This window comes from Salmo trutta, chromosome 23, assembly GCF_901001165.1.
Source record: "Salmo trutta chromosome 23, fSalTru1.1, whole genome shotgun sequence".
Classification (NCBI taxonomy): Eukaryota; Metazoa; Chordata; class Actinopteri; order Salmoniformes; family Salmonidae; genus Salmo; species Salmo trutta.
Genome location: NC_042979.1, coordinates 45319864 through 45347352, shown reverse-complemented (window position 1 = coordinate 45347352; position 27489 = coordinate 45319864). Strand labels below are relative to the sequence as shown.

The following is a 27489-nucleotide window of genomic DNA, read 5'->3' as shown; positions in this document are numbered from 1 at the left end:
TCCAGGTGAAAGCTAGGATCCCTGATGTCACTTGTTAAATCCACTTCAAATCAATGTAGATGAAGGGGAGAAGACATGTTCAAGAAGGATTTTAAGCCTGGAGACAATTGAGACATGGATTGTGTATGTGTGCCAGAGAGTAAATGGGCAAGACAAAAGATTTAAGTGCCTTTAAACCGGTTATGGTAGTAGGTGCCAGGAGCACCGGTTTGAGAATGTCAAGAACTGCAACGCTGCTGGGTTTTTCACGCTCAACAGTTTCCCGTGTGTATCAAGAATGGTCCACCACCCAAAGGACATCCAGCCAACTTGACACAACTGTGGGAAGCAGTGGGGTCAACATGGGCCAGCATCCCTGTGGAACGCTTTCGACACCTTGTAGAGTCCATGTCCCCGATGAATTGAGGCTGTTCTGAGGGCAAAAAGGGATGCAACTCAATGTTAGGAAGGTGTTCTTAATGTTTTGTCACTCAGTGTAGACTATAGGAACACGTACAGTAGCAGTCTGAGGATGTATATTTTCTTCTTGGTTTATCAGAGGGTCAGGTGACGTCATCTGGTCTTGGCAAATTACCTGACCAATCACAGAGATTGGACTTGGTGGTTGTAAAAACTACTTCCTCATTTCCAGAGATCTGATACAGATCTGATTGGTCTCAAATCTATCCAATACGGAAGTAGTGTTTAACATTGCAGGAACCTCACCAATATGAATAAATTAAAATAGTCATATTGTTTATATGCATGATCTGAATCTGTGGAATACCATTGCCCAAGAGCTGCCACATATCTAAATTAGTTTTGTTTCTAAAGTGACTGACATTCTGAAAGTAATGAAAAGCTCTATATAAAATAAAAATATTGTATTTTTTATTTATTACCGTATTTAAACAACGTAGATGACCTGAAATGTCACCTTTAACATTGAATTGCTCCTCCAGATGTTTCATGTAGTTTGTTTTTATTGATTTTCCTAATTGCAGAACGCAATTCATAATTAGCTGATTTGTATTATGCCATAATTAAATTATGCCCAAGCATCCTGGAAAAATGCTTGATTGAAAAATTATGATTTGCCCCAAAATTATATTGTGGTTTATTATTTGCTCATTTTAATTGATAACAATTATTTTAAGTAACTTCATTGTTACCCTGAATGATTTGATATAGAAATTAAGACTGCTGTGCAGCCACCCTTTACAGTGATTTTTAAACAGTTCCCACAATCCACTGCTTGGGAACATTTGTACTATTCAATGGCTCTAACATTTTATCAACAGTGCATAATGCACCCCTCCCATGGACGGCATGGACGGCATGAACACTTACTGGTGTTCTTCCATGCCGTCCATGGGAGGGGTGCGTCACTTGAGTAGGTTGAGCCACTGACGTGGTCTTCCTGTCTGGGTTGGCGCCCCCCCCTTGGGTTGTGCCGTGGCAGACATCTTTGTGGGCTATACTCGGCCTTGTCTTCGGACGGTAAGTTGGTGGTTGTAGATATCCCTCTAGTGGTGTGGGGGCTGTGCTTTGGCAAAGTGGGTGGGGTTATATCCTGCCTGTTTGGCCCTGTCCGGGGGTATCATCGGATGGGGCCACAGTGTCTTCTGATCCCTCCTGTCTCAGCCTCCAGTATTTATGCTGCAGTAGTTTATGTGTCGGGGGGCTAGGGTCAGTCTGTTACATCTGGAGTATTCTCTTGTCTTATCCAGTGTCCTGTGTGAATGTAAATATGCTCTCTCTAATTCTCTCTTTCTTTCTTTCTCTTTCTTTCTTTCTTTCTTTCTCTCTCTCGGAGGACCTGAGCCCTAGGACCATGCCTCGGGACTACCTGGCATGATGACTCCTTGCTGTCCCCAGTCCACCTGGCCATGCTGCTGCTCCAGTTTCAACTGTTCTGCCTGCGGCTACGGAACCCTGACCTGTTCACCGGACGTGCTTGTTGCACCCTCGACAATTACTATGATTATTATTATTTGACCATGCTGGTCATTTACGAACATTTTAACATCTTGACCATGTTCTGTTATAATATCCACCCGGCACAGCCAGAAGAGGACTGGCCACCCCTCATAGCCTGGTTCCTCTCTAGGTTTCTTCCTAGGTTTTTGGCCTTTCTCAGGAGTTTTTCCTAGGGAGTTTTTCCCAGCCACCGTGCTTCTTTCACATGCATTGCTTGCTGTTTGGGGTTTTAGGCTGGGTTTCTGTACAGCACTTTGAGATTTCAGCTGATGTACGAAGGGCTATATAAATAAATTTGATTTGATTTGATTTGATTTGATAATAATCTTCACATTCACAATCAGATAAATGCTGACTTCTATTGCAAATTTAAATGTGAAATTGTGTTCATACCTCCATGCAGTTTATGTATAAGGAATAAAGTTCAGTTTTTCTTGATTCCTCCAAGATATCACTCTTCTCAACTTGTGTCAGATGCTTCTGCAGGTGGCCTTTGACATCATCAAAGCTTCAAGACAAACATACAAAAACAATTCAGTGACATTTTTTTGTTTTGTTGCGGGTATCTTGATAAACTTTTAACCCCATGATATAAAGAGTAGACAACCAGCACGAGTAACTCACCTGTACTTGAGCAGGAGTTTCAGCACTACTGACCAAACCACTGGACTTTTGTCCACATCAACACCAAAGGGAGAGATTGCTTTGGTTGGTCTGCGAAAAGGTCCTGGTAAAGAAAACGGTTGTAAGAAATACAAAAACTCACATTTCTATATCATGCTGATACAAGTTGTCAGACAGCAGGAGGGTACCTCTGATATTGAGGGCAGACTGAGCCTCCACCATGAGTAAGTTGAGCAGGTGGAAGAGCACGTGAAGCAGTTTGATGAATAACAACCAAACCGATCCAATGAACCACTGGATGTTGTTCACAGACTGATCAAAGCGAGAGCGCCTCTGAATCTGTCCATGTCCTGGCCGAGAGGGAAACAAAACACACACAAACATTAGATTTGCGAACACCGGAAGGGACACAATGGCCTGTCCAAAAACAAAGCCCCATTGGCCTTCTGGGTTCGAAGATCTGATGGAATTTGTGGAACTTTTGCCATATTGTTTACACTTATCCCATTCTTTCAGATCCGAAAACACATAGAATTTAGGGGTTGTTTTTGCCTGGGACAATCCGTCAGATGGAAGGAGGGTACCTCTGATGATAGGACTAGACTGAGCCTCCACTGTGAGGAAGTGACAATCCGTCAGATGGAAGGAGGGTACCTCTGATGATAGGACTAGACTGAGCCTCCACTGTGAGGAAGGGACAATCCGTCAGATGGAAGGAGGGTACCTCTGATGATAGGACTGGACTGAGCCTCCACTGTGAGGAAGGACAACAGGTGATGGATGATGGTCGTACAGGGCGGAGAGTTGTCCTTGAAGCACACTGTAGAGACCAGGTCAATGAAGAAAGCACTGCACTTCTTCTTGAACTGCTTGACATTCCTGCACAATAAAACAAATGAAAAGACAAGGTTGTCCAAATTTCCATTTCAGTTCAGGATAAACTGAAAGTACATGTCGTGAAGAGTGACATTTAAAAATGATTGAACTGGTAGTTCAAATCTGAATTACCTTGCTGATGTCACCAATAGCCACTCACCCATTATCAAGATATATCTGTGTTGCCAACGCGTGCTAGCGACAGAGAATCTTGAAAATCAACTGAATTGATTCAACACAGGATGTACTTAAGAACATTCCACTCTCCCATAGACTTCTGTCTAAATCTACCTTGTACAGTACACACAGGAAGTAATCTGAGTGGTTTATTAAATCTTGACTTACAAGCTTCTCTGACGCTAGCAAACAATGGTTTGCACGGATATTAGAGTGATAATTGGCGTTATGGTAATTCAATTTAGAATTGTCAGTGGTAAATCAAGCAGTATTTGACTAGATTAAATCATTAAGGTTTACATTTCAGCATCAATACGAGTTTCCCCACCATCTGTTTTCAACAGCTTCTTCTCTGCAGGCTTTAAGTATATTGAGCACTTCCTCAAACGCCTGCTTCATTTTAACATCTGCATCCCTCTCCAGTACCTTCATTAATTAAAAAGAGTTCAAAAAAAAAAAAATAATGCAATTTTATGTTACGCAATTTCACTACATTAGATTAAATATAACAGAGAGGAGGATAAGATGAAAACTCACGTGACACAACCGTCGTACGGACGCCGAAATGAAAGGCTTCAGCCTCTTGTCCACTTTCTCGACGCCCAGCAACAAGTGCTCCACAAACAGAGACAGGACAAAAATACGATTCCATCTGCTCCTACAGGGACCAGAAAACAACAACTCATGTTGTAGCAGCAACTAAGGAATTTTATGTACATGTACTGTAATGTGACTTTTTCCATGTACCAAACAGTAGATAACAGTTACCTATATATTCATGTACAGAACAGTAGTTAACAGTTTGATCCATAGTGTAAATGCAATAGAAGGCAGGTTTTCATGTTTGTGTAAAGCATAATGTCCTATGGGATTAAATACAAATATATTAAATAATATAAATACTGTATTTCAAATGTATAGTAGGTCTGGGGTGTCATCCTCGCCGTCCATCCTGTTTGTAGCGTGTAATAACGGGTATGATGTGTTGTTTGTTTGTAATAACGGGTATGATGTGTTGTTTGTTTGTAATAACGGGTATGATGTGTTGTTTGTTTGTAATAACGGGTATGATGTGTTGTTTGTTTGTAATAACGGGTATGATGTGTTGTTTGTTTGTAATAACGGGTATGATGTGTTGTTTGTTTGTAATAACGGGTATGATGTGTTGTTTGTTTGTAATAACGGGTATGATGTGTTGTTTGTTTGTAATAACGGGTATGATGTGTTGTTTGTTTGTAATAACGGGTATGATGTGTTGTTTGTTTGTAATAACGGGTATGATGTGTTGTTTGTTTGTAATAACGGGTATGATGTGTTGTTTGTGTCATTTATGTAAGGCGATGCCTAAGGATGCCTAAATTTACATCTTCGGATGGACATTTATTAATTCTATTGTAATCCCGTTGAACTCACTGGACTCTGCAGACCATGGCCTTGCTTCTCTCCCCATAGTGTCTACGACTCTCCTCAGAGCAGACCAGCTCTATGGGCACCTGGAGTCTCTTGACCTGCCTGAGCCAGTGTAGCCGCTGGGCATCTGTTTCCAGAGCCAGGGGCTCCAGGTGTTCCACACAGGCCAAGGCCGCATACACATCCAGGACCTGGCGAGCAGTGAGGGATAGAGGATAATGCTGCCAAAACACCCTTTGGATATAGTGAGGGATAGAGGATAATGCTGCCAAAACACCCTTTGGATATAGTGAGGGATAGAGGATAATGCTGCCAAAACACCCTTTAGATATAGCGGATAATGCAAAAACACCCTTTGGATATAGTGAGGAATACAGGATAATGCTGCCAAAACACCCTTTAGATATAGTGAGGAATACAAGATAATGCTGCCAAAACACCCTTTAGATATAGCGGATAATGCAAAAACACCCTTTGGATATAGTGAGGAATACAGGATAATGCTGCCAAAACACCCTTTAGATATAGTGAGGAATACAAGATAATGCTGCCAAAACACCCTTTAGATATAGCGGATAATGCAAAAACACCCTTTGGATATAGTGAGGAATACAGGACAATGCTGCCAAAACACCCTTTAGATATAGTGAGGAATACAGGATAATGCTGCCAAAACACCCTTTAGATATAGTGAGGAATACAGGATAATGCTGCCAAAACACCCTTTAGATATAGCGGATAATGCAAAAACACCCTTTGGATATAGTGAGGAATACAGGATAATGCTGCCAAAACACCCTTTAGATATAGTGAGGAATACAGGATAATGCTGCCAAAACACCCTTTAGATATAGTGAGGAATACAGGATAATGCTGCCACAAAACCCTTTAGATATAGCGGATAATGCAAAAACACCCTTTGGATATAGTGAGGAATACAGGATAATGCTGCCAAAACACCCTTTGGATCTAGTGAGGGATAGAGGATAATGCTGAAAACACCCTTTAGATATAGTGAGGGATAGAGGATAATGCTGAAAACACCCTTTGGATATAGTGAGGAATACAGGATAATGCTGCCAAAACACCCTTTGGATCTAGTGAGGGATAGATGATAATGCTGAAATCACCATTTAGATATATGTGTATGAACTCACAGCGTCATGTTCATTATTTGAGCAACTATTGACGTCCTTTAATCAAACAGTGACCGTTAACAATAAGAGTTGGCTAGGCAAAGAAACAGGCTTTTTTTCTCTTCTTACTTTAACCGTACTTATATTGATATCAATTTGTCCTTTTTGTTTTTACATGAGGATGTATACCCTAGTATATACACTCACCAGCTCCATCCCCTCTCTGATGTGTGTGTTCACCAGGAGGCCCTGACCCACTCGGGGGATGCTGATCATTCTGGACAAGTTCTGTAGGCGGTTCTTAAACTGGTTGTAGGCAGCATGGACCCAGGGCAGAGAGGCCACCTCCGTACACACAGCATCATGACTTAGTCGCAGCTCGTTCACACAACAGGTCAAGGCGCCGCAAAGGAGCTACATCGTTGCGTGCACACACACACACACACACACACACACACACACACACACACACACACACACACACACACACCTCAAGTTATTACACATCCCTCTGACAACCTGGAATGAACTTTGGAAAAAGCATCAGTGTTTTCCCTATATTAATTTAGCTGCTAAATCATGGCCTCCACTCTAAAAAAATGATAGATGTACAGTACCAGTCAAAAGTTTGGACACACCTACTCATTCCAGTGTTTTTCTTTATTTTTTACTATTTTCTACATTGTAGAATAATAGTGAAGACATCAAAACTATGAAATAACACATATGGAATCATGTAGTAACCACAAAAGTGGTAAACAAATCAAAATATATTTTATATTTGAGATTCTTCAACGTAGCTACCCTTTACCTTGATGACAGCTTTGCACACTCTTGGCATTCTCTCAACCAGCTTCATGAGGTAGACACCTGGAATCCATTTCAATTAACAGGTGTGCCTTGTTAAACGTTCATTTGTGGAATTTCTTAATGCGTTTGAGCCAATCAGTTGTGCTGTGACAAGGTAGAGGTGGAATACAGAAGATAGCCCCTATTTGGTAAAAGACCAAGTCCATATTATGGCAAGAACAGCTCAAATGAGCAAAGAGAAATGACAGTCCATCATTACTTTAAGACATGAAGGTCAATAACTTCAAGTGCAGCCGCAAAAACCATCAAGTGCCATAATGAAACTGGCTCTCATGAGGACCGGCACAGGAAAGGAAGACCCAGAGTTACCTCTGCTGCAGAGGACAAGTTCATTATAGTTACCAGCCTCAGATTGCAGCCCAAATAAATGCTTCAGAGTTCAAGTAACAGACACATCTCAACATCAACTGTTCAGAGGAGACTGTGTGAATCAGGCCTTCATGGTTGAATTGCTGCAAAGAAACCACCTCTAAAGGACACCAATAATAAGAAGAGACTTGCTTGGGCCAAGAAACACGAGCAATGGACATCAGACCGGGGGAAATTTGAGATTTTTGGTTCCAACCGATGTGTCTTTGTGAGACGCATAGCAGGTGAATGGATGATCTCAGTATGTGTTGTTCCCACCGTGAAGCATGGAGGAGGAGGTGTGATGGTGCTTCGCTGGTGACACTGTCTGTGATTTATTTAGAATTCAAGGCACACTTAACCAGCATGGCTACCACAGCATTCTGCAGTGATACGCAATCCCATCTGGTTTGTGCTTAGTGGGACTATTATTTGTTTTTCAACAGGACAATGACCCAAAACACACCTCCAGGCTGTGTAAGCGCTATTTGACCCAGGAGAGTGATGGAGTGCTGCATCAGATGACCTGACCTCCACAATCACAACACCAAATACTCCACAATCACAACCACCAAATTGAGGAAAAGCAGCCAACAAGTGCTCAGCATATGTGGGAACTCCTTCAAGACTGTTGGAAAAGCATTCCAGGTGAAGCTGGTTGAGAGAATGCCAAGCGTGTGCAAAGCTGTCAAGGCAAAGGGGGGCTACTTTGAAGAATCTCAAATATAAAACATATTTTGTTTAACACTTTTTTTTGGTTACTACATGATTCCATATGTGTTATTTCATAGTTTTAATGTCTTCACTATTATTCTACAATGTAGAAAATAGTAAAAATAAAGAAAAACCCTTTAATGAGTAGATACATGGGGCCCCCATTCATTTTGTTATACTTTTTTGAGTCACTTAAATAGCATAAGAACACAGCATAAGCCATGACAAAATTGGTAGAATTGCAGAAACTGTAAAATGTCCCACCCCCTCCCTCTATGCTAACTTTGCCACCGCTGCTGAAAAATATCATAGGGGAAACACGGCGAAATCAATGGCGAAAGTGCAAAGAGAAATCCAACCTGTAGGTCCTCTTCACAAGTCACATTCATGGTCATGGTAATGAAATCCTGCAGGTATCTGTGGAAAAGCTCTGTCTGCATCTCATTGTCCGCTATTGCAATGTAGCGGCCCAGAGGAGTCTTCCCAAAAAACTTTTCCAACTGCCTCTGAGTTTGGCCTGTCAAACAATAGAGAAACAAAAATAAAATTGCAACAGTGCAATGTATAGGTTACACTATGACGACCCCCCCCCCCGTACAGATGTGTTCTGATAAGATACTACCTTCATGTTGCAGAGCATAAATCCAGAGTTCATCCAGGTAGTCCCTGATCCTCCAGCTGAAGGGCATGATGCAGCTGATATTCTTGTCTATTGGGATGTTATTCTGGACCAGGAAGGTCTTAGACGTAGAACTGGGACAAGAGGGAGGTTGATTTACAATGGAATTAACAACAACAACAAAAAATGTAAGGCAGGGGAGTCATTTCCAAAACATAGTCGATTCCCAATTCCTAACAGTAGTGAGAATCAGAATAGAGGAATCTATTATTTTTCAAGAATCGATTCCTGCCACTATAAAAATGGTACTGTCCATCAAATTTCATGTTTTGTGAGTATTATTATTTTTTGTTGGTTTTGTACAATTTTGATAATGACACATGGGTTCAGGTAGAAAATGTATATTTTCCATTCCAAAATTGCTTTCCTTATAAATAACAAATACATATTATTATACATGTGTGAATGTGTTTTGTACCGCTTTTGTTTTGGAATCAACTCTTGGAATCGATTTCCAAATCCAGGAATCAACTCTGGATATTAACAACCCTGAGAATAAGGCACTGAAACGTCTAGCCTTGGTGCCAGTCTGATTCTGTTTTAGACATAGCAGGAATAGAGCCCAGGCTAATGCATTCCAGAGAGTTGGGATTCCAATTCCATTTCAATTCAGAAAGTAAATCAAATTCCAATTCAACATTTTCCATATTACCATCACCACAATGGGAACGAGAAGGCATGTGTACGGCTCAAACACTGAAACAAAATGGAATATAACATTGCAGATAAAGTTCGGAATGACACAATTTAACGTTTAAAAGACCTGCGTCACTATACTGAGCGCTTTGATGTTTGATCTAAAAAAGGACGTATTTCTGTGTTTTTGGAGCCTTTGTTCATGTTTTTATCCATTGCCCCCAAACTGCAAAATAAGCCTATCGCTGATGGGGTAAGTTTCTCAAAACTAAGTGACACCTGGCAAAACAAAAGGAAAAGAAAGCTAACTTATCCTTTAATTTAGGTTATAGACCAGCCATGGTGAGTAAATGAATGTCAATGGCCAATATACTGTATAGAAGATGTAGGATAAGCGAAATAAACATTTCTAAGTAGCTGAGCAGAGACAGGCACGCCACAAGGTTTGGTTCTGGGTGCCGAGACGAAGAACATACATACTGTACGTGATTGATATGTCGTCCAATTAAAAAAATATATATATATTAAAAGGAAAATGTTACATTTTCACAATGAATAAGACCATATAGAAGACAATGCTCCTTGTCACTGAGGCCACTTACCTGCTGTCCACACTAGAATAGGGAAAGGGAACATCAAGTAGTTTATCGTCCGCAAAGATGTCTAACCACAATCTTTTTATTGGCTCTTCAGAGTTGGTGTCCAGCAGGAGGTCTAGATTACCATCACGGTCAATGACAGAGACCAGTTGTGCCAAAAGTGGAATGACCACTGCCTGAACTCGTTTCCATAGGGTTTGTCTGTTAAAAGCACAAAACTAGCTTTAGTAGGCTACTGAGTAAACAGCTACATTGTGTTTATTCAAGTTTAGAAAATTATTTTCCCTGTAAATATTTCAAACATCTTTCACACAAGCATATGGATGAGGTTTGTGTCTCTCAATTCGTTGGTGAATAGTGCTCGCTCACCTAAATGTTCCTCCCTCATGCAAGGCATCAATGTTGGAAGCCTCACTAATGACCCAGTTTTTGGTTAAGTTGGTGTTTTTTTCCCGGGTTTCCAGTGAGGAGTGGAGACGTCTCTTTAGAATTCTCAGAAATCCAGCTGTTCCTTAAACGTGAATTAGAAAACAGTCGGATTAATGTGAACAGATAGTATTACAAAAAAACCCAAAAAAAACAACGGAATAACTGTTGCTCAGCTCTACTACCTCGTTTTTCTTCGTCGTCGGTCAGGAGAGTCAGCAGGATCTCCACTCTCCTGGTGTTGCGGAACCCACCCTCCATCTGATCTCTGAGCATGCCCACTGCGCTCTGCACACAGCTACGCAGCAACAGTGTAGTGTCCAGGACATCCTTCCAGCCCTGCAGAAGGTAGAGAGCCCAAGGAAAATGAAAATGCTCCAAAACAAAACTAAATATATTTGTGCGTGATCAGTCTATCAAATTGCAGATGAATTTGGATATTACTCACTGTTTGGCCTTCAAATTCCATGTCATGTTTATCTGTCCCAGTATACATGTCATCCAAACCTGGCCAAAATTTAAGAACGTTTTTGTAATTGTAAGTCAACAAACTTTTTTTTTAGGGGAAGTGTTTTACAGATTTCAGTTAGTACTTCCTGACATGGGATGAGATCATGAAATTATACTTTGATGTAAATGCGGAGCAAAGTAGACAATCACATCTATTTTATGAAGCCCTTTTTACATCAACAGCACAAAGTGCTTTACAGATACCCAGCCTAAAACCCTAAAGAACAAGCAATGTGGAGGCCAGAAGCACAGTGGCTAGGAAAAACTCCCTAGAAGGCGGTTACCTAAGAAAGAAACCTAGAGAGGAACCAGGCTCCAAGTGGGTGGGGGCAGTCCTCGTCTGGCTGTGCTGGGTGGAGATTTAAGAGTACATGTGGCCTTGGGCCTCCCGAGTGGAGTTGTGGTCTAACGCACTGCATCGCAGTGCTAGCTAGAGATCCTGGTTCGAGTCCACGCTCTGTCGCAGCCGGCTGCGACCGGGAGACCCTTGGGGCGGCACACAATTGGCACAGCGTCGTCCGGGTTAGGGGAGGGTTTGGCCAGCAGGGATGTTGTTATTCCATCGTGCACTAGCGACTCCCGTGGCGGGCCGGGCGGAATGTACGCTGACACGGTCGCAGTGTACAGTGTTTCCTCCGACACATTGGTGTGGCTGGCTTCCGGGTTAAGCAGGCATTGTGTCAAGAAGCAGTGCGGCTTGGCTGGGTTGTGTTTCGGAAGGACGCACGGCTCTCGACCTTCGCCTCTCCCGAGTCTGTACGGGAGTTGCAGCGATGGGACAAGACTGTAAACTAACAGTTGGATTCCACGAAATTGGGGAGAAAATGAATAAAATAAAAAAAAGAGTACGTGTGGCCATTAAGTCCTTATCGTTATTCAACACATTCAAGACGATCAGCGATGACCAGCATACTATGGTTATTATTATTAGCACCAGCCGAGAGCCTCCCTCTATAAGTTATTATATTATTGTTATTGTTACATGGTTATTATCTGACCCTGGTATAGAGGGTGCAACAGGTCATCACCTCAGGAGTCAATGAGTACGTTTACATGCACACCAATCATTTGATATTAAACTGTTTATGGCAGTAGGTAGATTATGCAACAGTCATGTGAACAACCTTACTCTGCTTAACTTAAAATCGGTGTAAGGTCAAAATCGAAGTAAGCATACGCTGATTAAAAGCCCTGGTTTTCTGAGCAATCTTTAAAACTATTAGGACATATTAACACCTTAAATCTGCATTCCAGCGGTGCATTTGATCTGTGCATGGGCTAGCACCAGCCGAGAGCCTCCCTCTATAGCGCGAGTGGTGTGTTTTCAGAACAACTAAATGTATGTCTTAGAAGTAGTTTTCATATACAAACTTTATATATCAAAATTCAGAATAAAATATGCTTCCCAAAAAACAACAGTCGCTGAGGTAGAACTTTTATTTTGATTGCCCTGATTTTCTGCATTTATCAGTGTGTCATCAGGTGGCCTGATTTCAGATATGTCCATGTAAACAGGATTATTAAAGAAATCTTTCTTCTTGAAAAGCATGTAAACGTTTTTATACAAACTATTATATTAATCTGACTATCCACAATAATCTCATTATTGTGTGCGTGTAGCCGCGCTCAGTGTCAGAAGGCTTTTCATAACCGGTCATCTATATAATTACACAAAGCTTTTTTTTTTTTTACCTTGAGGCTGATCCTGCCTTTCTTCAAACAGTTGACAGATGGCAAGGTTCCGCAAGACTCTGATATCCGACACAATATCTTTGGATCTTCTGAGGTCGTCAATGTGAACGGACCTCCAGGGGCCTATTGGCAGAAAATTACCCAATAGCTTTTTATTGACACTTTCTGATTCCATGTTATAATTGCAATTTAAAAAAAAAATCACAACAGGCTTTAAAATCTGTATTGATAAGATCATCTCACCTCCACAAAATCCAACAAAGGAAGTGCCACTGTCCAATCTTAACAGTTTGGTAATGAAGTAGACAAACACCTTGCCTTCAATCTCCTCTTGTTTTGATTTGTTGATTTCATTTATGGCAGAGTACCTGAAAACAATGACAAATTTTCTCAGATAGTATCTCATTTAGTTTACAGATATTTATGAAATTAGATTGACCCTAGTTTTAATTTATTTGCAGATATTTATGAAACTATATTGACTTTACTTTGCAGATGCAATGACACTTGCATTGTGGGATGCTTCATCCAAATCTGACTGAATAACGAGTAGTTTATTGCTAGATGCATCTCCAGGTGTCAGAAATTCTCTAGGGGGAAAACAACTATGTTAACTGGAGAAAATAAACAACACTAAATATATGATTTACAGACTAAAACATTTAAAATAAGTCAACCTGATCTTCTTGCGGAAAGAGAGCTCTGTGTCAAACTGCTGTAGTGACAGGAGCTCTACATTGTGCACCACCTCCTTCAGCGGTCCAATATCCGATTCTGTCAACAGTCTGGAAAATGTCGTCACCTGGGGAAGTTAAGGTAAAAATTAAGGGGTGGATAAATAAGACGTAGAATATACTGTACACATTCAACTACGACTAATTACCTCTATGAAGCAGGAAGGGCTCTGCTCAACCTGTTGTGTGTGGCAGACAAAGTCAGCCAAAGAGCTGTGCTTCCTCTCTTCATAGTAGAACCTGGTCAGATGGTCGATCTCCACTTTAGAGAGCCCTGTGCAGTCCAGCCGAGCCACAGAGTCTGGAGTGGCACAGTTCACCAGGATGAGTTTGGCCTCATCTAGTACTCTTCTTTGTTGGTCTGGCATGTCCATGTCTCCCCTCTGATTCTCTGTCACTTGACGAACCACCGAGGCACACGTGTCCGCATGGAAGCCAATGAAAACATCAGGTGGTTGGTACTTGTAGGTCTGTGGCGCAGGTGAGCTTTGTCGAAGATCTACAAACTGCCCAACCCATCTCTCCAAGTCCTCAACAATTTCCCTTTGTTCTTTACTAAGAACAGTATGGATATCCAGGTAATGTTTCTCAAGCCTGTTGATAAGAGGGATTGGAAACTGGTTGTAGACCACCTCTTTATCCTCAATGACAATGAGCCTGAAGTCTTTGTGCACTCTGCATTTGACACGATGGGTCCCCAGTCCCAGGTCAACGTACTTCTGTCCTCCTAAGCAGACGTAGTATTGGTTGAGAGCATCGTAGAGACTTTCGTAGAGGTTCTGCAAGTTCAAGAGCACGACGGTTCGACCGGTTTCCATGCAGATCTTGATTCGGTTGATGTTGCGGCAGATCTGAGTATACTCTTGGTCCTTGGGGAAGCTGGACCCAAAGATAATCTCAGGCTGGCAGCTCTCTGAGAAAAAGGTCTGCTGCAGGATCTGTAAAGCTGCATAGTTTTTGGTCAGTAGCAGCAAATAGCGGCAGTCTTCCTCCTGAGCTGAGATGTTTTGTCTCACAAGCTCAATGGCACTGATCCTCTCCAGATTTGGATTGATCTTAAGTGTTTCGGTGAAGACTGTGACCGCGTCCACATCATCTCTTCCACTGAAGTTCCTCAGTACCGCCTCCACAATTTTCTCTGCACTAGGGATCTGCTCTGAGGCCTTGGTAATTGCGAAAAGCATCTTGATTAAGCTGTAGTAGTCACGCAAACCAAAGAAACCTTTGCCTTTTTCTGGACTGATTTTCAGGAAAGCCCTGGCAAAGGGTTGAAAGAAATCTCTGACTTTCTCCAAAATCATTGTGTCAGACGAGCATATGCCTTTTGCACTCTCAATCAGCTCCTTCTCGTCAGGGTCACCGCGTGAAACAAAGATCCCTCTGTTCATCTTCGCGGGGTCCAAAGCCCAGTTGGAAATGGCAATGAATCCAACCTTCTTGTGTGGTAATGGCTCATCATCAATGCAACCCTCTTCTAGCAGAGGATGGAGGGTTTTCAGGGGCATTTTGGGAGAGTCCTCAGCCAATCCAATTTCATCCAGCACCACCACAGATATGTACTCCTTCAGGTTCTTTCCCTCCTGGAAACGAGCACATTGTTTGAACGTGTTGATGATGCCCGCTGGTGTAGAGTGAGGGCTGCACTGGAAGGACACCAGGTGAATCTGCTTCAGCCTTTTGTAGAGGTCAGAGTGTGCAGCTTGACCCTGCATGGCGTCTGCCACCAAGGTTTTAGACAGAGATTTAGAACTCCCGGGTTTCCCTACCAAGAAGAGAGGGATTCTTAGCTCAATGCAGATAACAATCATGAAGACGTTCTCTTTCAGAGCATTGTTTCGTGCAATTGTTTCCCCCAGCGGCACTCCACTCAGGAAAAGATCCTGCATGAGTGAGATTTCCTGCATCACCTTCAATGGGGTGTATACTCCTGTGAGATACTTGCAGATATTTTGTCTGTACTCTTCTTTGTTTTCCAAGCAGGCGTGGTAACACACGCCCACTGCCATCACCAGAGACCACAAGACTGGATCTCTTCGGATTTGTTTACGCCTCTCTGCAATTTGATTTCTCTCAAACTCCCACAAATCAGCAAGTAGCATCTTATGGTTTTTGTAAAACCAGACAAAAGCTTGCATGCAACGCTCCACATCTCTGAGACTTACAAAGCTACATTCATCTTTCCTTTTCCGCATGTACCTCTGTGAAGCCGACAGGACATTTGTGATCCAACTTGCATATGTCACATTGATCATGTTGGTCTGAACCACCCTCTTGACAATTTTCTTGATGTACATATTTTCAGTGTGATCATTGAGCTGTCCAAAGTCCCACACCAGAGGGATCATGCTTGGGGGCAAGGCCTGGACTCGGTACACCAGCTGGCGGAGCGGGATGGACCCCAACTTTTCATCTGTCTCTTCAGCTCGGACTCTGTATCCTAGGCCAGCTGTCTCCAATCTGTGAATCATCTCATCTGTGTGTTTTCTGTAAGGGTTGCATGCAGCGATGATTTGCAAGCCACATTGGGATTGCAAAGGTTCTCCTTCTACAGTATGATCACATATGACCTCCTTAATACTGCTGAGTGCGTCTGTTGTGTTGGCTTCATCAAAGAAGAGAACAGAATCAAAGCCATAGCTTTGTTTGTTGTTATAAGCAATGGCTTCTGCCTCTCTGACATTGGCGTAGATCATATCTGAGCTAGTTCCTCCATGCACTTTGACTAGCTTCATATTCTGAGTGGTCACCGCTCTCTTCTGTAGTTCACAGAGGAAGTTGATGAGCCTCGTTTTCCCACATCCTGTCTCCCCCATGATTACAACAGGGATGCTGCACCTGAACCGCATGAGAATTGCCAGCATCTTCAATATATTGTCAGTTGTAAGCTCATATGTTTCATCAGGATCAAGATGCTGCCGGATTCCCATAACATTGCAAATGCATTCAATTTTATCCTGTCTCGACAGTTCATCAAAATCAATGTTGAAAGGGACTCTCTGTAGCGTCAGGCCATCAAACAGTTTTTTTGTCATGATGTTTCTTTTGATCACACTCCCTGTGGATGGATCAACGGCATCTACCCAGTTTTCTTTATTGGGCTGAAGGTGAAAGCCAATGAAGGTCATTGACATGTGGTCATCATTGAAGAAGATGTAGGGATGTGGTTCTGACTCCCATCTCTTTCTGATCCGGAAGGGTGCCAAGTCTTCTTCTTGTATTCCGGTTATCTGCTGTTTCCCAGGGCTCTGGTCAGAGATGCTGAGTGATGGAGTAGCGAAATCTTTGGCCATTAGAATCATGAACTCCACCACAAAGTTCTTGAATCCCTGAAGAGTGTCCCCGGTGATAGAGGCGTCACAGAAGACGGACGTCTCACAGTCTCGCAGCTGAAGGTTTAGGAACCATGTAAAATTCCTCAACTCCGCCCATGAGGGGTCCTTAATTCCACAGTACAGAAGGAGCAACTGGAGACATTTGACATGGGTCCCTTCAACTCCACTGTACATAAATCTGTCCAAGTTGATGTGATTATGGGATCGTGTCAGATATTGGTATGGTCGTTGGTAAGCGTCACTCTTGAACTCTTGGTCATCCATAAGTGGGTCTTCAGGCTTCGTAATGGAGGGATCCTGTTGTATCCTCATTTCCAGCTCTAGAATCTCATTGGGTGGGCGGCAGAAGACGTTTGGGAACACATCCAGGAAGGTAAAGTTGACAGGTGCTTTCTGTAAAGAGAAGAGGAGAAGTGTGATTAAGAAAATCAAGAAATACATGTACATTGATTACAGTCTCTGATAACAAATTATCATTGATAGTCTTTAAAAAGCATACCATTGTTGGTTCATTTCTGTGCTGGTTTACGGTAGACTGTAGAATCTCAATCACATACAACTGCTTGTTGCTGCATTTCCACATCCTTCCTTCAGAATCCATCAAATAGCCCAGGACCAGCAGTTTAAACAGACATTCATCAAGACCCTTACGTACCTGTTAAACATTGCATAAAAAAAAACAATGGAGGGTAAATGAATTTACAAAAAAAGACTAAATGTAATTAAGTTCAAAGTAGATTCAAGTATATCAAGAATTTCAGTTGTTTTATGCCGGGTATACAATACGATTTCACTCCGATTATTTTTGTAGACAAACTTTAATGATTGTTGTGAAGCCCTATGATCACAGTGTCGAGTTTGGATGTTATTGCAATCAGACGAAGGACATTGACGTCCGAAACGACTTTAACTCGAATCGGATATATGAAGCATCAAGATTTTATGCGTGAGCGAGAGTCACGCCTATTCCTATCAAATCCTCCTATCATAATCCACAGTTTCGGTAGTTGATCCATGACCTCACACAGAGCTTATTCAGCGCCAGCCACGGCCATTAGGACCAGTAACTGTGAGAATGACACAAGTCATCAATTGTGTGTTTTGTCTTGCTGCTCAGCACACGTTACAGCAGTTCAGAGGCTCATCAGAACTTCTTACCTATCAGCTGCTCAGCTTTTGTCTTTCCAGGAAGTTAGATTTATTGTAGTTCAACATCTTTTACAAGTCACTGTTTGTATTAAATAAGTGTTTGATGTGAAAACATCATAGCTCAAAACTAAAAGATAGCAGGCAATTCACACAAATGATTGTTGTGGGAACATCGGCAGAAAATAATTTCCTAAAGCATACAAGGCAAAATTCTCAAGTGCCTGTTGAACCACTACCAGGGATTCATTTGTTGTGGACAGAATTTATTAGGGGTATTCGGTTCATCATTTAAACAGGAATATTGGCGGTTGTTGATTTTAATGGTGCATGTAAACTTATTTTTCAAAAGAAGACCATAACTAGGTTAAGGGCTATTGTCTACAATAAACATGATCAAATAATGTTAATCAATAACATTATAATAATCAATTTCAGAGGCACAAACATTTTTTTTCCCCCACATGAGAAAACCTAACTAGCTTTAATAAATACCCCCCAATATAACTACCGTAGATGTGACATCAAAATGGAAGATGGTCAGCTCTTTCTTCCCAGGGTTGTTGAGGAGAGACTGAAGAATGACATTTTCGTCAACCGTCGGCTTGATCAAGCGAATGCATTTCAGCACTGTAGCCTTCATGAAGATGTCCTTCAGTTTTTCAAATAGCCTCTTGATATAAAGGGATTTACCTGAAAGGATCAACAACACGTTATTATTCAGAGGAACCAAACAAGCTGAATAGTTAGGCGTTTTAAATAAAGACAAATTAGTCAATCACACACGTTATTATTCAGAGGAACCAAACAAGCTGAATAGTTAGGCGTTTTAAAGAAAGACAAATTAGCCAACCACACATCTTCAGGAGCTACATGTAGCATTTTAGTGACAGTTTCAATAATTTCCTTGTTGTTTTTAAAGAAAAACAGCTTAAAACTATCTGACCTAGCTTAGCACTACTTCCTTACTTTATCATAACCCTAAAACAAACATCTGTAAAGAGATGTGTGTGAAATAATTGTTTTTGTATTACTTATTAGTGTCAAATGATGTTCAGAAAATTAAACTGTAACAAATTCTGGGGTAGGGGTAGCCCCGACCGGGACTTAAACCCTGGTCCAGCAACTGCCAAGCCAACACCTTAACCGTCCAAACCTCTTGATGAGGTCGCTAGATGTTGGGTTAAAGTCGCTTCAATACATGACTTACTTCTGCAGACATTATCTACATATTGTACTATTTGCAAGCGGAAATGTCTACAAAATATACTGACCAACTCCTGCTCTTTCGGACGACACAACTCCAACAAACTGTCGGTCTTTGAATACAGCAGCAGCACTGGTCTGATCTGCTGGAACTGTATAGTGTCTGTTCAGGTAACGCTGAATCATGATCAGAGGTTCCTGGGGTACCATGTGTAACCTGTACTGGCTAAAGGCTGAGGGAAGGTAGGTGTGCTCTCGATCCGAACTGCAGATGATCACAAGCCTGTAGTCTTTCCGGCACTGCATTGTGATACTCTTGAAAAACCTCTCCGTTTTGGAGCTCACTTCATAACTCAGCTGATCCCCGTAGAGCATGGTGTAAATCTTCTGTCCTCTGTAGCCTGGGGTGAGACAGCGCCTGAGGAACAGCTCCACTTGCTCAAAAGGTGTGGTAGAGTTACACAGTATCACCTCATCATATGTAGGCAATGGCTGACATTCACTACTCATGTAAACGGAGATGCAAGATGCCAGGATCTCGTCGTGAGGGCAAACAATAAGGTTTGGGCTCCCAATAGCTAGGCCCTTGGGCAGATCCCTTTGAATTGTTTTTTTGTTCCATTTTTTGGGCAAATATTTATATTCCTTTTTGTTGGCCAGTATTTCTAAAAATCTTCCAAAGCTTCTGACATCAAGAGTGTCTGGAAGAAAGTTCTTCATGTCTCTCATGTAAGCATTCCAAATCAGATTCACTTTTCCTGAGCCAATTTCTTGTTCGATGAGACTTGGCAGGTTGTCGGATAGAGGAATCAACTTCACCATAAAATCTGGACTTCTCTCTCTGCTGCTTGACACTTCAACAAAGGTATGACATTCAATTTCCTCATTTTGCTCTGATTGTATGGTGAGGATCTCACTTTGCAGCGCATGGAGGGACTGCCTCAGATCAGAGGCTGTGCAGTTGGGTTTGACGAACGACAGCATCATGAGAACTTGGTCTTCAAAATCGGCCACATTTTGCTGAGTCAGCTTACTGCACAGGTAGACTATCTGCTCTGCATTGTAGTAGTTCAGGTAGTAATGGTGGGATCTCTGTTTGTCCATAAAGTCATTCCAGTACTTCAGACACTTCTCCAGCTTCCTGCACAGCTCAGGAAGCTGATTCACGATGTTGCCCTCCACCGTAATCATACTGACAACACTGCCCAGGTTGAAGTCCATGATGATGTCAGCCTCCTCACTGAGTGAATTACAGTTGATGTTGGCTTTCCAGTTTCGGAACAGGGGGTTCCCAGCTGTAAACAGGGCAATGAATGCCACAGCCAATCTCTGGACACTGGCGAAAACCTAAGAAAACGAACACAAAGTGCTCAATTATAACTGAAAATATCAAAATGTTCCTTCTAGTTAAATTAAGGCACAACAACATTACCAAGTAGTATCTGAAAACGTTTTTTGAAATATTGGGATATACCTCTGAAAAGCGGTTCACCTCAGGCTGGTCCCCTTTACCAGACATGAGCATGAGTTTGTTCTGCAGCTCCCTCAGGTCCTCCAGTGAGTAGGCACGTATCTCCTGTTCCTCACCATGTTCCTCAGAGATGTGTAACTTCAGGGAAGTCTCAAGACTCAACTTGATTGAGAATAAAGCAACACAGAGGGATACATTTTACTGTTTTTTGACATGCGTTTTTCTTGATTTTTTGTTAGTTGTTATTCTGTCTCTCACTGTTCAAATAAATCTACCATTTAAAATTATAGACTGATCATTTCTTTGTCAGTTGGCAAACGTACAAAATCAGCAGGGGATCAAATACTTTTTTCCCTCACTGTATATATATTTTGAAGGCTTGTGATTGGCTCTGTTTTTCTGCTCATGAGGAAATGGATAAGTCACGTTTTTGATTTGATTTCCGCAAAAAAACTGTGTAACTTGGGGTATGTTGACTAAATACTGAAATGTTTTGTGTTCTCTAAACATTCCCAAAACATGTAAGTAGATTGTGAACACATTAATTAGGCTGTGGGTCATTACATAAGACCGGTTTCTTTAAAACACAAAATCTGTCCAGTTGTTATGATGTTTAAACAATGTTAATTAAAAAAAATAAAAACACACATAATATTCCATTAATGTTTCAGAATGAACACAGAATAATGTATCTGTGTTACTTTCACACAAAATTCTTAAAATTGAGGTTTCTTTACACTTCAGGAAAGTCAGATGCTCATTGGTCTGTTGGGCTTTATATCTGTACATATCATCTTATCTGTGAAATTTAGTTACACAAAAAAACAGTCTAGAACCCCTTGTGGTACTACAACATATAGGGGGTCCAACGTTTTGCCCGTCAGATAGCAGGTAGTTCCTAATACATCACATGGTAATGGCATCATGTAATGGCCTCCATCTCACGCACATTGTTTAAGATAGAACCTAAATCACATTGCAGATCTGTATTTTTTTTTTCTTGACGAAAATGTTATCCATACAGTATATTACATGGTAATACTGTCTACCTTCTTTTGGTTCTGTGCACTGATGGTGTAGACGCCCTTTTTGTTGATGGCGGTTGCTAAGGAGATGGAGGACAGCTCCACAGACCCGTGGAAATCCTTCACAGTTTTCAACCACTCCAAGTGTCGTGCTGTGTCATGCTTCAAACAGAGAATTAAGTGTCAGACATTGACTGTTTATTTAAAATGGATTATTAAAAAACGGTCGTTGTTTTTATGTTAAATGTTCATCTCACCAGCTTTTTTGGGAGGTTGCAATCATTATCCAATGTTCTCCAGAGCTTCTTCATCACCTCTTTAACGGTCTGAAAACCGGAATCTTGCTTCAGTTCGAAGAGCAATGGGGAGTATCCATGAACGGCATCGTGGAAACAGGCCACACGGTCCACATCAAGATCATTCTCCCCGGCAGAGATGGAGGCCAGGTCAACAAACACTTTCAGCTCATTGATATCTGTAAAATAAATATAAATCAATGCAGATATATTTTACAGATTTTTCTAAGTATTAAAGCAGCGTTTCCTAAACTTAGTCCTCGGGACTTCAAGCGGTGCACGTTTTGTTTTTTGCACTAAACAGCTGATTCAAATGATCAAAACTCGATGATTAGTTGTGTATGGCTAGAGCAAAACCCAAAACGGTCATCCCTTGGGATCCCGAGGACAGAGTTTAGGAAACCCTGTATTAGAGTAACGAAGATGTTTAACCATAAGCCTCTTCTTTACCTTTCAGGGCCTCTTTAACCCAGATGACAAAATCTTTTGCGTGGCCAAGTTCCAAGAGGCATAGTCTGCGAGGCTCTGTGATGTCCACCAGATCTGTCTTGGCCTGCATTAGGTCATTGTCAATCTGATCAAGGTGCTCTTCATTCAAATCTGCGCTCATCTGAGAACAGAAGATGAAAAAGGCTGAGAAATGTACCTGGATCCATTGTTGTTCAGTTACCACTGGTTTATGTTGTGGTGTACAACAACTATAAGCAATTCAATAAAAGTGAATGCAGATGAAAAGTCAAAAGGCTAACTTTATACACACTTAATCCTAGCTTGACTTGAGTAGTGTGCATTTCCCACAGCTTGGCGGGAATATTCTATTATGATTGGCCGGTGGTTGATTATTTTCAAATAAACACCTGGCAAAAAAATTATATTCCACAGCTAAGAAGAAATTCCAACCCCCCCAAAAAGTGCCCAAATACTGTATGTACAATATCCATTCACAAAACCCACTTTACTTGTGAAATTGTTAGGTTACTTGTTAGATATTACTGCATGGTCGGAACTAGAAGCACAAGCATTTCGCCACACTCGCATTAACATCTGCTAACCATGTGTATGTGACAAATAAAATTTGATTTGCCTTTAGATTCATTGGCATCAATGTTAGCTACAAACGACTTTGCTATCTACACAAACCAAATATTTTAAATGCAAGACCAATGTGGACAGAGGATGCAGATGAATTTAGCTAGCTAGCATTCATTTACTTTTGACAAGCTCTGTCATGTTTTTTTTCTGCCACATTTGGTTTGTGGTCCAGGAGCCATATGAATCACCTCGGTCTAGACAGCTACAATGTTGCCAAGAGGTGAAACTGAACGTCAAACATTACCACGTGTTCCCTCTGATAACTAGTTAGCTAGCTAGCTAGCTTCAGCGGATGTTCACAGAATCTTTTTTTATTTATTTACCTTTATTTAAGTCAGTTAAGAACAAATTCTTATTTACAATGACGGCCTACCCTGGTCAAACCCAGACGTCGCTGAGCCAATTGTGCGCCACCCTATGTGACTTCTAATCACGGCCAAATGTGATGCAGCCTGGATTGGAACCAGGGACTGCAGTGACGTCTCTTGCACTGAGATGCAGTGCCTTAGACTGCTGCGCCACTCGGGAGTAGGGACACAATGAATTATTTCAATTGAATTACTTTTCTACTGGCAAATGTGTGCGTTAGTATTGTTTTCTGTGGCAACAGCCATGGTGTACGAGTTATATAACTCAGGGCTCTGTTGAGTCCTGCGGAACTAACCCAACTACATGCTAGGTCAGCCCCTCCGCAACGTGCCGGGAGCGCTTCTCATCAAGGGTTATTTACCCAGGACTCCCCCTGCCCTCGTTGATTACCCCTTATTTCACGTTTAGAGTCAATCTATTTCACTATGGGTTTTGAGTAAATCATGCAAAAAACTAAAATGGGGAGTTTTTCACACAAAAAATGTAGACAATTTGAATTCAGAAATCAGCTCCTTACAATGTCTAGCAGTGTCTGTAGGGCCTTGAAGTCGCCTCGAAGATTTAGGGTCTCCTTGACCTTCATAATAACTTTTGCAGACTTCACGGCCAAGTGAAGGCCATGGTACTGCTCAATCTGCTGGATCCTTTCCTTGATCCAGTGTTTGTTATCTGACTTGTTAAGTCTGCACATGATGTCGAAATCCATTGCCAGCTTTTCATATTTGCCCTTGTAGTCATTGAAGAGGATATCAACCTTTTTAAGCTTGAGACTGCCATTCTTCAGACCTTCGTAGTACTTCCTGTATTTAGTGTAGCAAGGTCTAAAAATACCATTGGTTACCTCCTTTGGTGTTACTAAAGAATCAACTTCAGACGCAAAGTCTTTGGTCTGTTTCTCCCACAGCATCTTGAATATGTGGCTGTCTCCAAACATGTGCCAAACATCTGCCATCTGTCGCATGCTCTGATCCAGATCAAAGTACGTAACGACACCATGCATTCCAGAGGAGGGCTGGTCAAATGGATGAACCTTCATGAACTGGTCCAAGGTCATGTCCTCGATGTTGGTCAGTTGTCTCTCTTCCATGTCCCCAAAATAAACTGCAATGGCACATAAAAACAGTAAAGATTTTGCTATTACAATCAGATTCTCCCAGTCTCCCACACACACACACACACACACACACACACACACACACACACACACACACACACACACACACACACACACACACACACACACACACACACACACACACACACACACACACACACACACACACACACACACCTGTGATGTGTTCCTTTAGTTTGCGGCTCATGGTGAGCAAGATTTCCACCAGCTCCTTCTCATGGTTGACAGCTCCAGCCTCCTCAGACCTCAGATTGAGAAGCTTTTCCACGGAGGCACGGTTCTTGCACTTCTCATTCAAAGATAGACAATCTGCATTGAGATCCAAACAAGCATATCACAGCCATTAATGTCATTATGACTTACCCATTTCCTCATGAGCAGAAAAACAGCCAATCACAAGCCTTCAAAATATATATATACAGTGAGGGAAAAAAGTATTTGATCCCCTGCTGATATTGTACGTTTGCCCACTGACAAAGAAATGATCAGTCTATAATTTTTATGATAGGTTTATTTGAACAGTGAGAGACAGAATAACAACAACAAAAATCCAGAAAAACGCATGTCAAAAATGTTATAAAATGATTTGCATTTTAATTAGGGAAATAAGTATTTGACCCCTCTGCAAAACATGACTTAGTACTTGGTGGCATTAAGTCATTAAGGTTTCGAGGCTGACGTTTGGCAACTCGAACCTTCAGCTCCCTCCACAGATTTTCTATGGGATTAAGGCCTGGAGACTGGCTAGGCCACTCCAGGACCTTAATGTGCTTCTTCTTGAGCCACTCCTTTGTTGCCTTGGCCGTGTGTTTTGGGTCATTGTCATGCTGGAATACCCATCCACGACCCATTTTCAATGCCCTGGCTGAGGGAAGGAGGTTTTCACCCAAGATTTGACGGTACATGGCCCCGTCCATCGTCCCTTTGATGCGGTGAAGTTGTCCTGTCCCCTTAGCAGAAAAACACCCCCAAAGCATAATGTTTCCATCTCCATGTTTGACGGTAGGGATGGTGTTCTTGGGGTCATAGGCAGCATTCCTCCTCCTCCAAACACGGCGAGTTGAGTTACTGCCAAATAGCTCCATTTTGGTCTCATCTGACCACAACACTTTCACCCAGTTGTCCTCTGAATCATTCAGATGTTCATTGGCAAACTTCAGACGTGCATGTATATGTGCTTTCTTGAGCAGGGGGACCTTGCGGGCGCTGCAGGATTTCAGTCCTTCACGGCGTAGTGTGTTACCAATTGTTTTCTTGGTGACTATGGTCCCAGCTGCCTTGAGATCATTGACAAAATCCTCCCGTGTAGTTCTGGGCTGATTCCTCACCGTTCTCATGATCATTGCAACTCCACGAGGTGAGATCTTGCATGGAGCCCCAGGCCGAGGGAGATTGACAGTTCTTTTGTGTTTCTTCCATTTGTGAATAATCACACCAACTGTTGTCACCTTCTCACCAAGCTGCTTGGCGATGGTCTTGTAGCCCATTCCAGCCTTGTGTAGGTCTACAATCTTGTCCCTGACATCCTTGGAGAGCTCTTTGGTCTTGGCCATGGTGGAGAGTTTGGAATCTGATTGATTGATTGCTTCTGTGGACAGGTGTCTTTTATACAGGTAACAGGCTGCGGTTAGGAGCACTCCCTTTAAGAGTGTGCTCCTAATCTCAGCTCGTTACCTGTATAAAAGACACCTGGGAGCCAGAAATCTTTCTGATTGAGAGGGGGTCAAATACTTATTTCCCTCATTAAAATGCAAATCAATTTATAACATTTCTGACATGCATTTTTCTGGATTTTTTTGTTGTTATTCTGTCTCTCACTGTTCAAATAAACCTACCATTAAAATTATAGACTGATAATTTCTTTGTCAGTGGGCAAACGTACAAAATCAGCAGGGGATGAAATACTTTTTTCCCTCACTGTATATATTTTTATTTAACCTTTATTTAACCAGGCAAGTCAGTTAAGAACAAATTCTTATTTACAAGGGAACAGTGGGTTAAACTGCCTTGTTCAGGGGCAGAACGACACATTTTGACCTTGTCGGCTCTGGAATTCGATCCAGCAATCTTTCAGTTACTGGCCCAACGCTCTAACCACTAGGCTACCTGCTGCCCCAAGACAGAACACACAACCTTCCATACCTATCGCCATCAGCTCTGTGAAAGTATCTTTCTTTCCTAAGATGTCGTTGAGCAGTTGGATCTTGATGCTTCCGTTGATCAGCTGGTTACAAATGACTTTGAAGGATGAGATTGCTTCAGTAATTTTGACCTTGGCCTCTTTAGAGACCTGCTCAATCAGCTTTTCATCAGCACCTAAACGACACACAAAGAACGACACACAGTACATTTTAAGTGTTTGAATGGATGAAGTGTTTGAGCTACACAATGGTTAATAGGAAAGTGTGAGTACCATGTAGTTCAAATATATTCTTGGCTGCAGTCCAAGTCATGAGGTGTTGAAAGACCACCTCGTCCTTGTTTCCATGGTTATCTCTTGGCCAGGTTTTCTGGATTATGGCTGAGATGAGTTTCCCAAACTTCCTGTTAATCTGAAACCTCTCAAAGAGTTTCCCCTCTGATTTGCTCTGTGTGAGAAAAATCATTCAAATTACATTAGTTCAAGATTATTTTCCATTTGTAATGCAGCATGTGCATATGCCTACATTGAATCATTCATGTAACTGCCAAAATAAAGGAACCCCCCCAAAATAGTGTTTAATAGGGCGTTAGGCCACCACGAGCTGCCAGAACAGCTTCAAAGCACTTGGCATAGATTCTTAAAGTATCTGGAACTCTATTGGAGGGATGTGACACCATTCTTCCTTGAGAAATACCATCATTTAGTGTTTTGATGGTGGAAAACGCTGTCTCAGGCCCCACTCCAAAATCTCTCATAAGTGTTAAATTGGGGTTGCGATCTGAAGACTGAGACGGCCATGGCATATGATTTACATCGTTTTCCTGCTCATCAAACCATTAATTGACCCCTCATGCCCTGTGGATGGGGGCATTGTCATCCTGGAA

General features: G+C 41.9%; 1 protein-coding gene across 3 annotated transcripts in view; it reads right to left on the bottom strand.

The window, feature by feature from the left end:
- The window catches only part of LOC115160143 (E3 ubiquitin-protein ligase rnf213-alpha), a 93840-nt gene that overhangs the window by 37510 nt on the left and 28841 nt on the right, over positions 1-27489 (bottom strand). For 2 of the 3 annotated variants that reach the window (XM_029710499.1, XM_029710501.1), the window contains 30 exons: positions 26876-27050; positions 26605-26778; positions 24619-24771; positions 23845-24428; positions 22317-22476; positions 21828-22045; positions 21595-21732; positions 20549-20707; positions 19143-20421; positions 18380-18561; positions 17222-17377; positions 13540-17115; positions 13334-13458; positions 13145-13246; positions 12900-13024; positions 12657-12779; positions 10903-10961; positions 10640-10793; positions 10398-10539; positions 10032-10229; positions 8737-8867; positions 8474-8631; positions 6390-6596; positions 5050-5237; positions 4174-4294; positions 3965-4062; positions 3308-3462; positions 2772-2933; positions 2584-2686; positions 2353-2467 (listed from right to left, as the gene is read on the bottom strand). In XM_029710499.1, coding sequence (XP_029566359.1) covers positions 2353-2467; positions 2584-2686; positions 2772-2933; positions 3308-3462; positions 3965-4062; positions 4174-4294; positions 5050-5237; positions 6390-6596; positions 8474-8631; positions 8737-8867; positions 10032-10229; positions 10398-10539; positions 10640-10793; positions 10903-10961; positions 12657-12779; positions 12900-13024; positions 13145-13246; positions 13334-13458; positions 13540-17115; positions 17222-17377; positions 18380-18561; positions 19143-20421; positions 20549-20707; positions 21595-21732; positions 21828-22045; positions 22317-22476; positions 23845-24428; positions 24619-24771; positions 26605-26778; positions 26876-27050 — 9420 coding nt within the window. The remainder of the gene's footprint in view (positions 1-2352; positions 2468-2583; positions 2687-2771; positions 2934-3307; positions 3463-3964; positions 4063-4173; positions 4295-5049; positions 5238-6389; positions 6597-8473; positions 8632-8736; positions 8868-10031; positions 10230-10397; positions 10540-10639; positions 10794-10902; positions 10962-12656; positions 12780-12899; positions 13025-13144; positions 13247-13333; positions 13459-13539; positions 17116-17221; positions 17378-18379; positions 18562-19142; positions 20422-20548; positions 20708-21594; positions 21733-21827; positions 22046-22316; positions 22477-23844; positions 24429-24618; positions 24772-26604; positions 26779-26875; positions 27051-27489) is intronic. The other variant, XM_029710500.1, reaches the window with a different exon arrangement.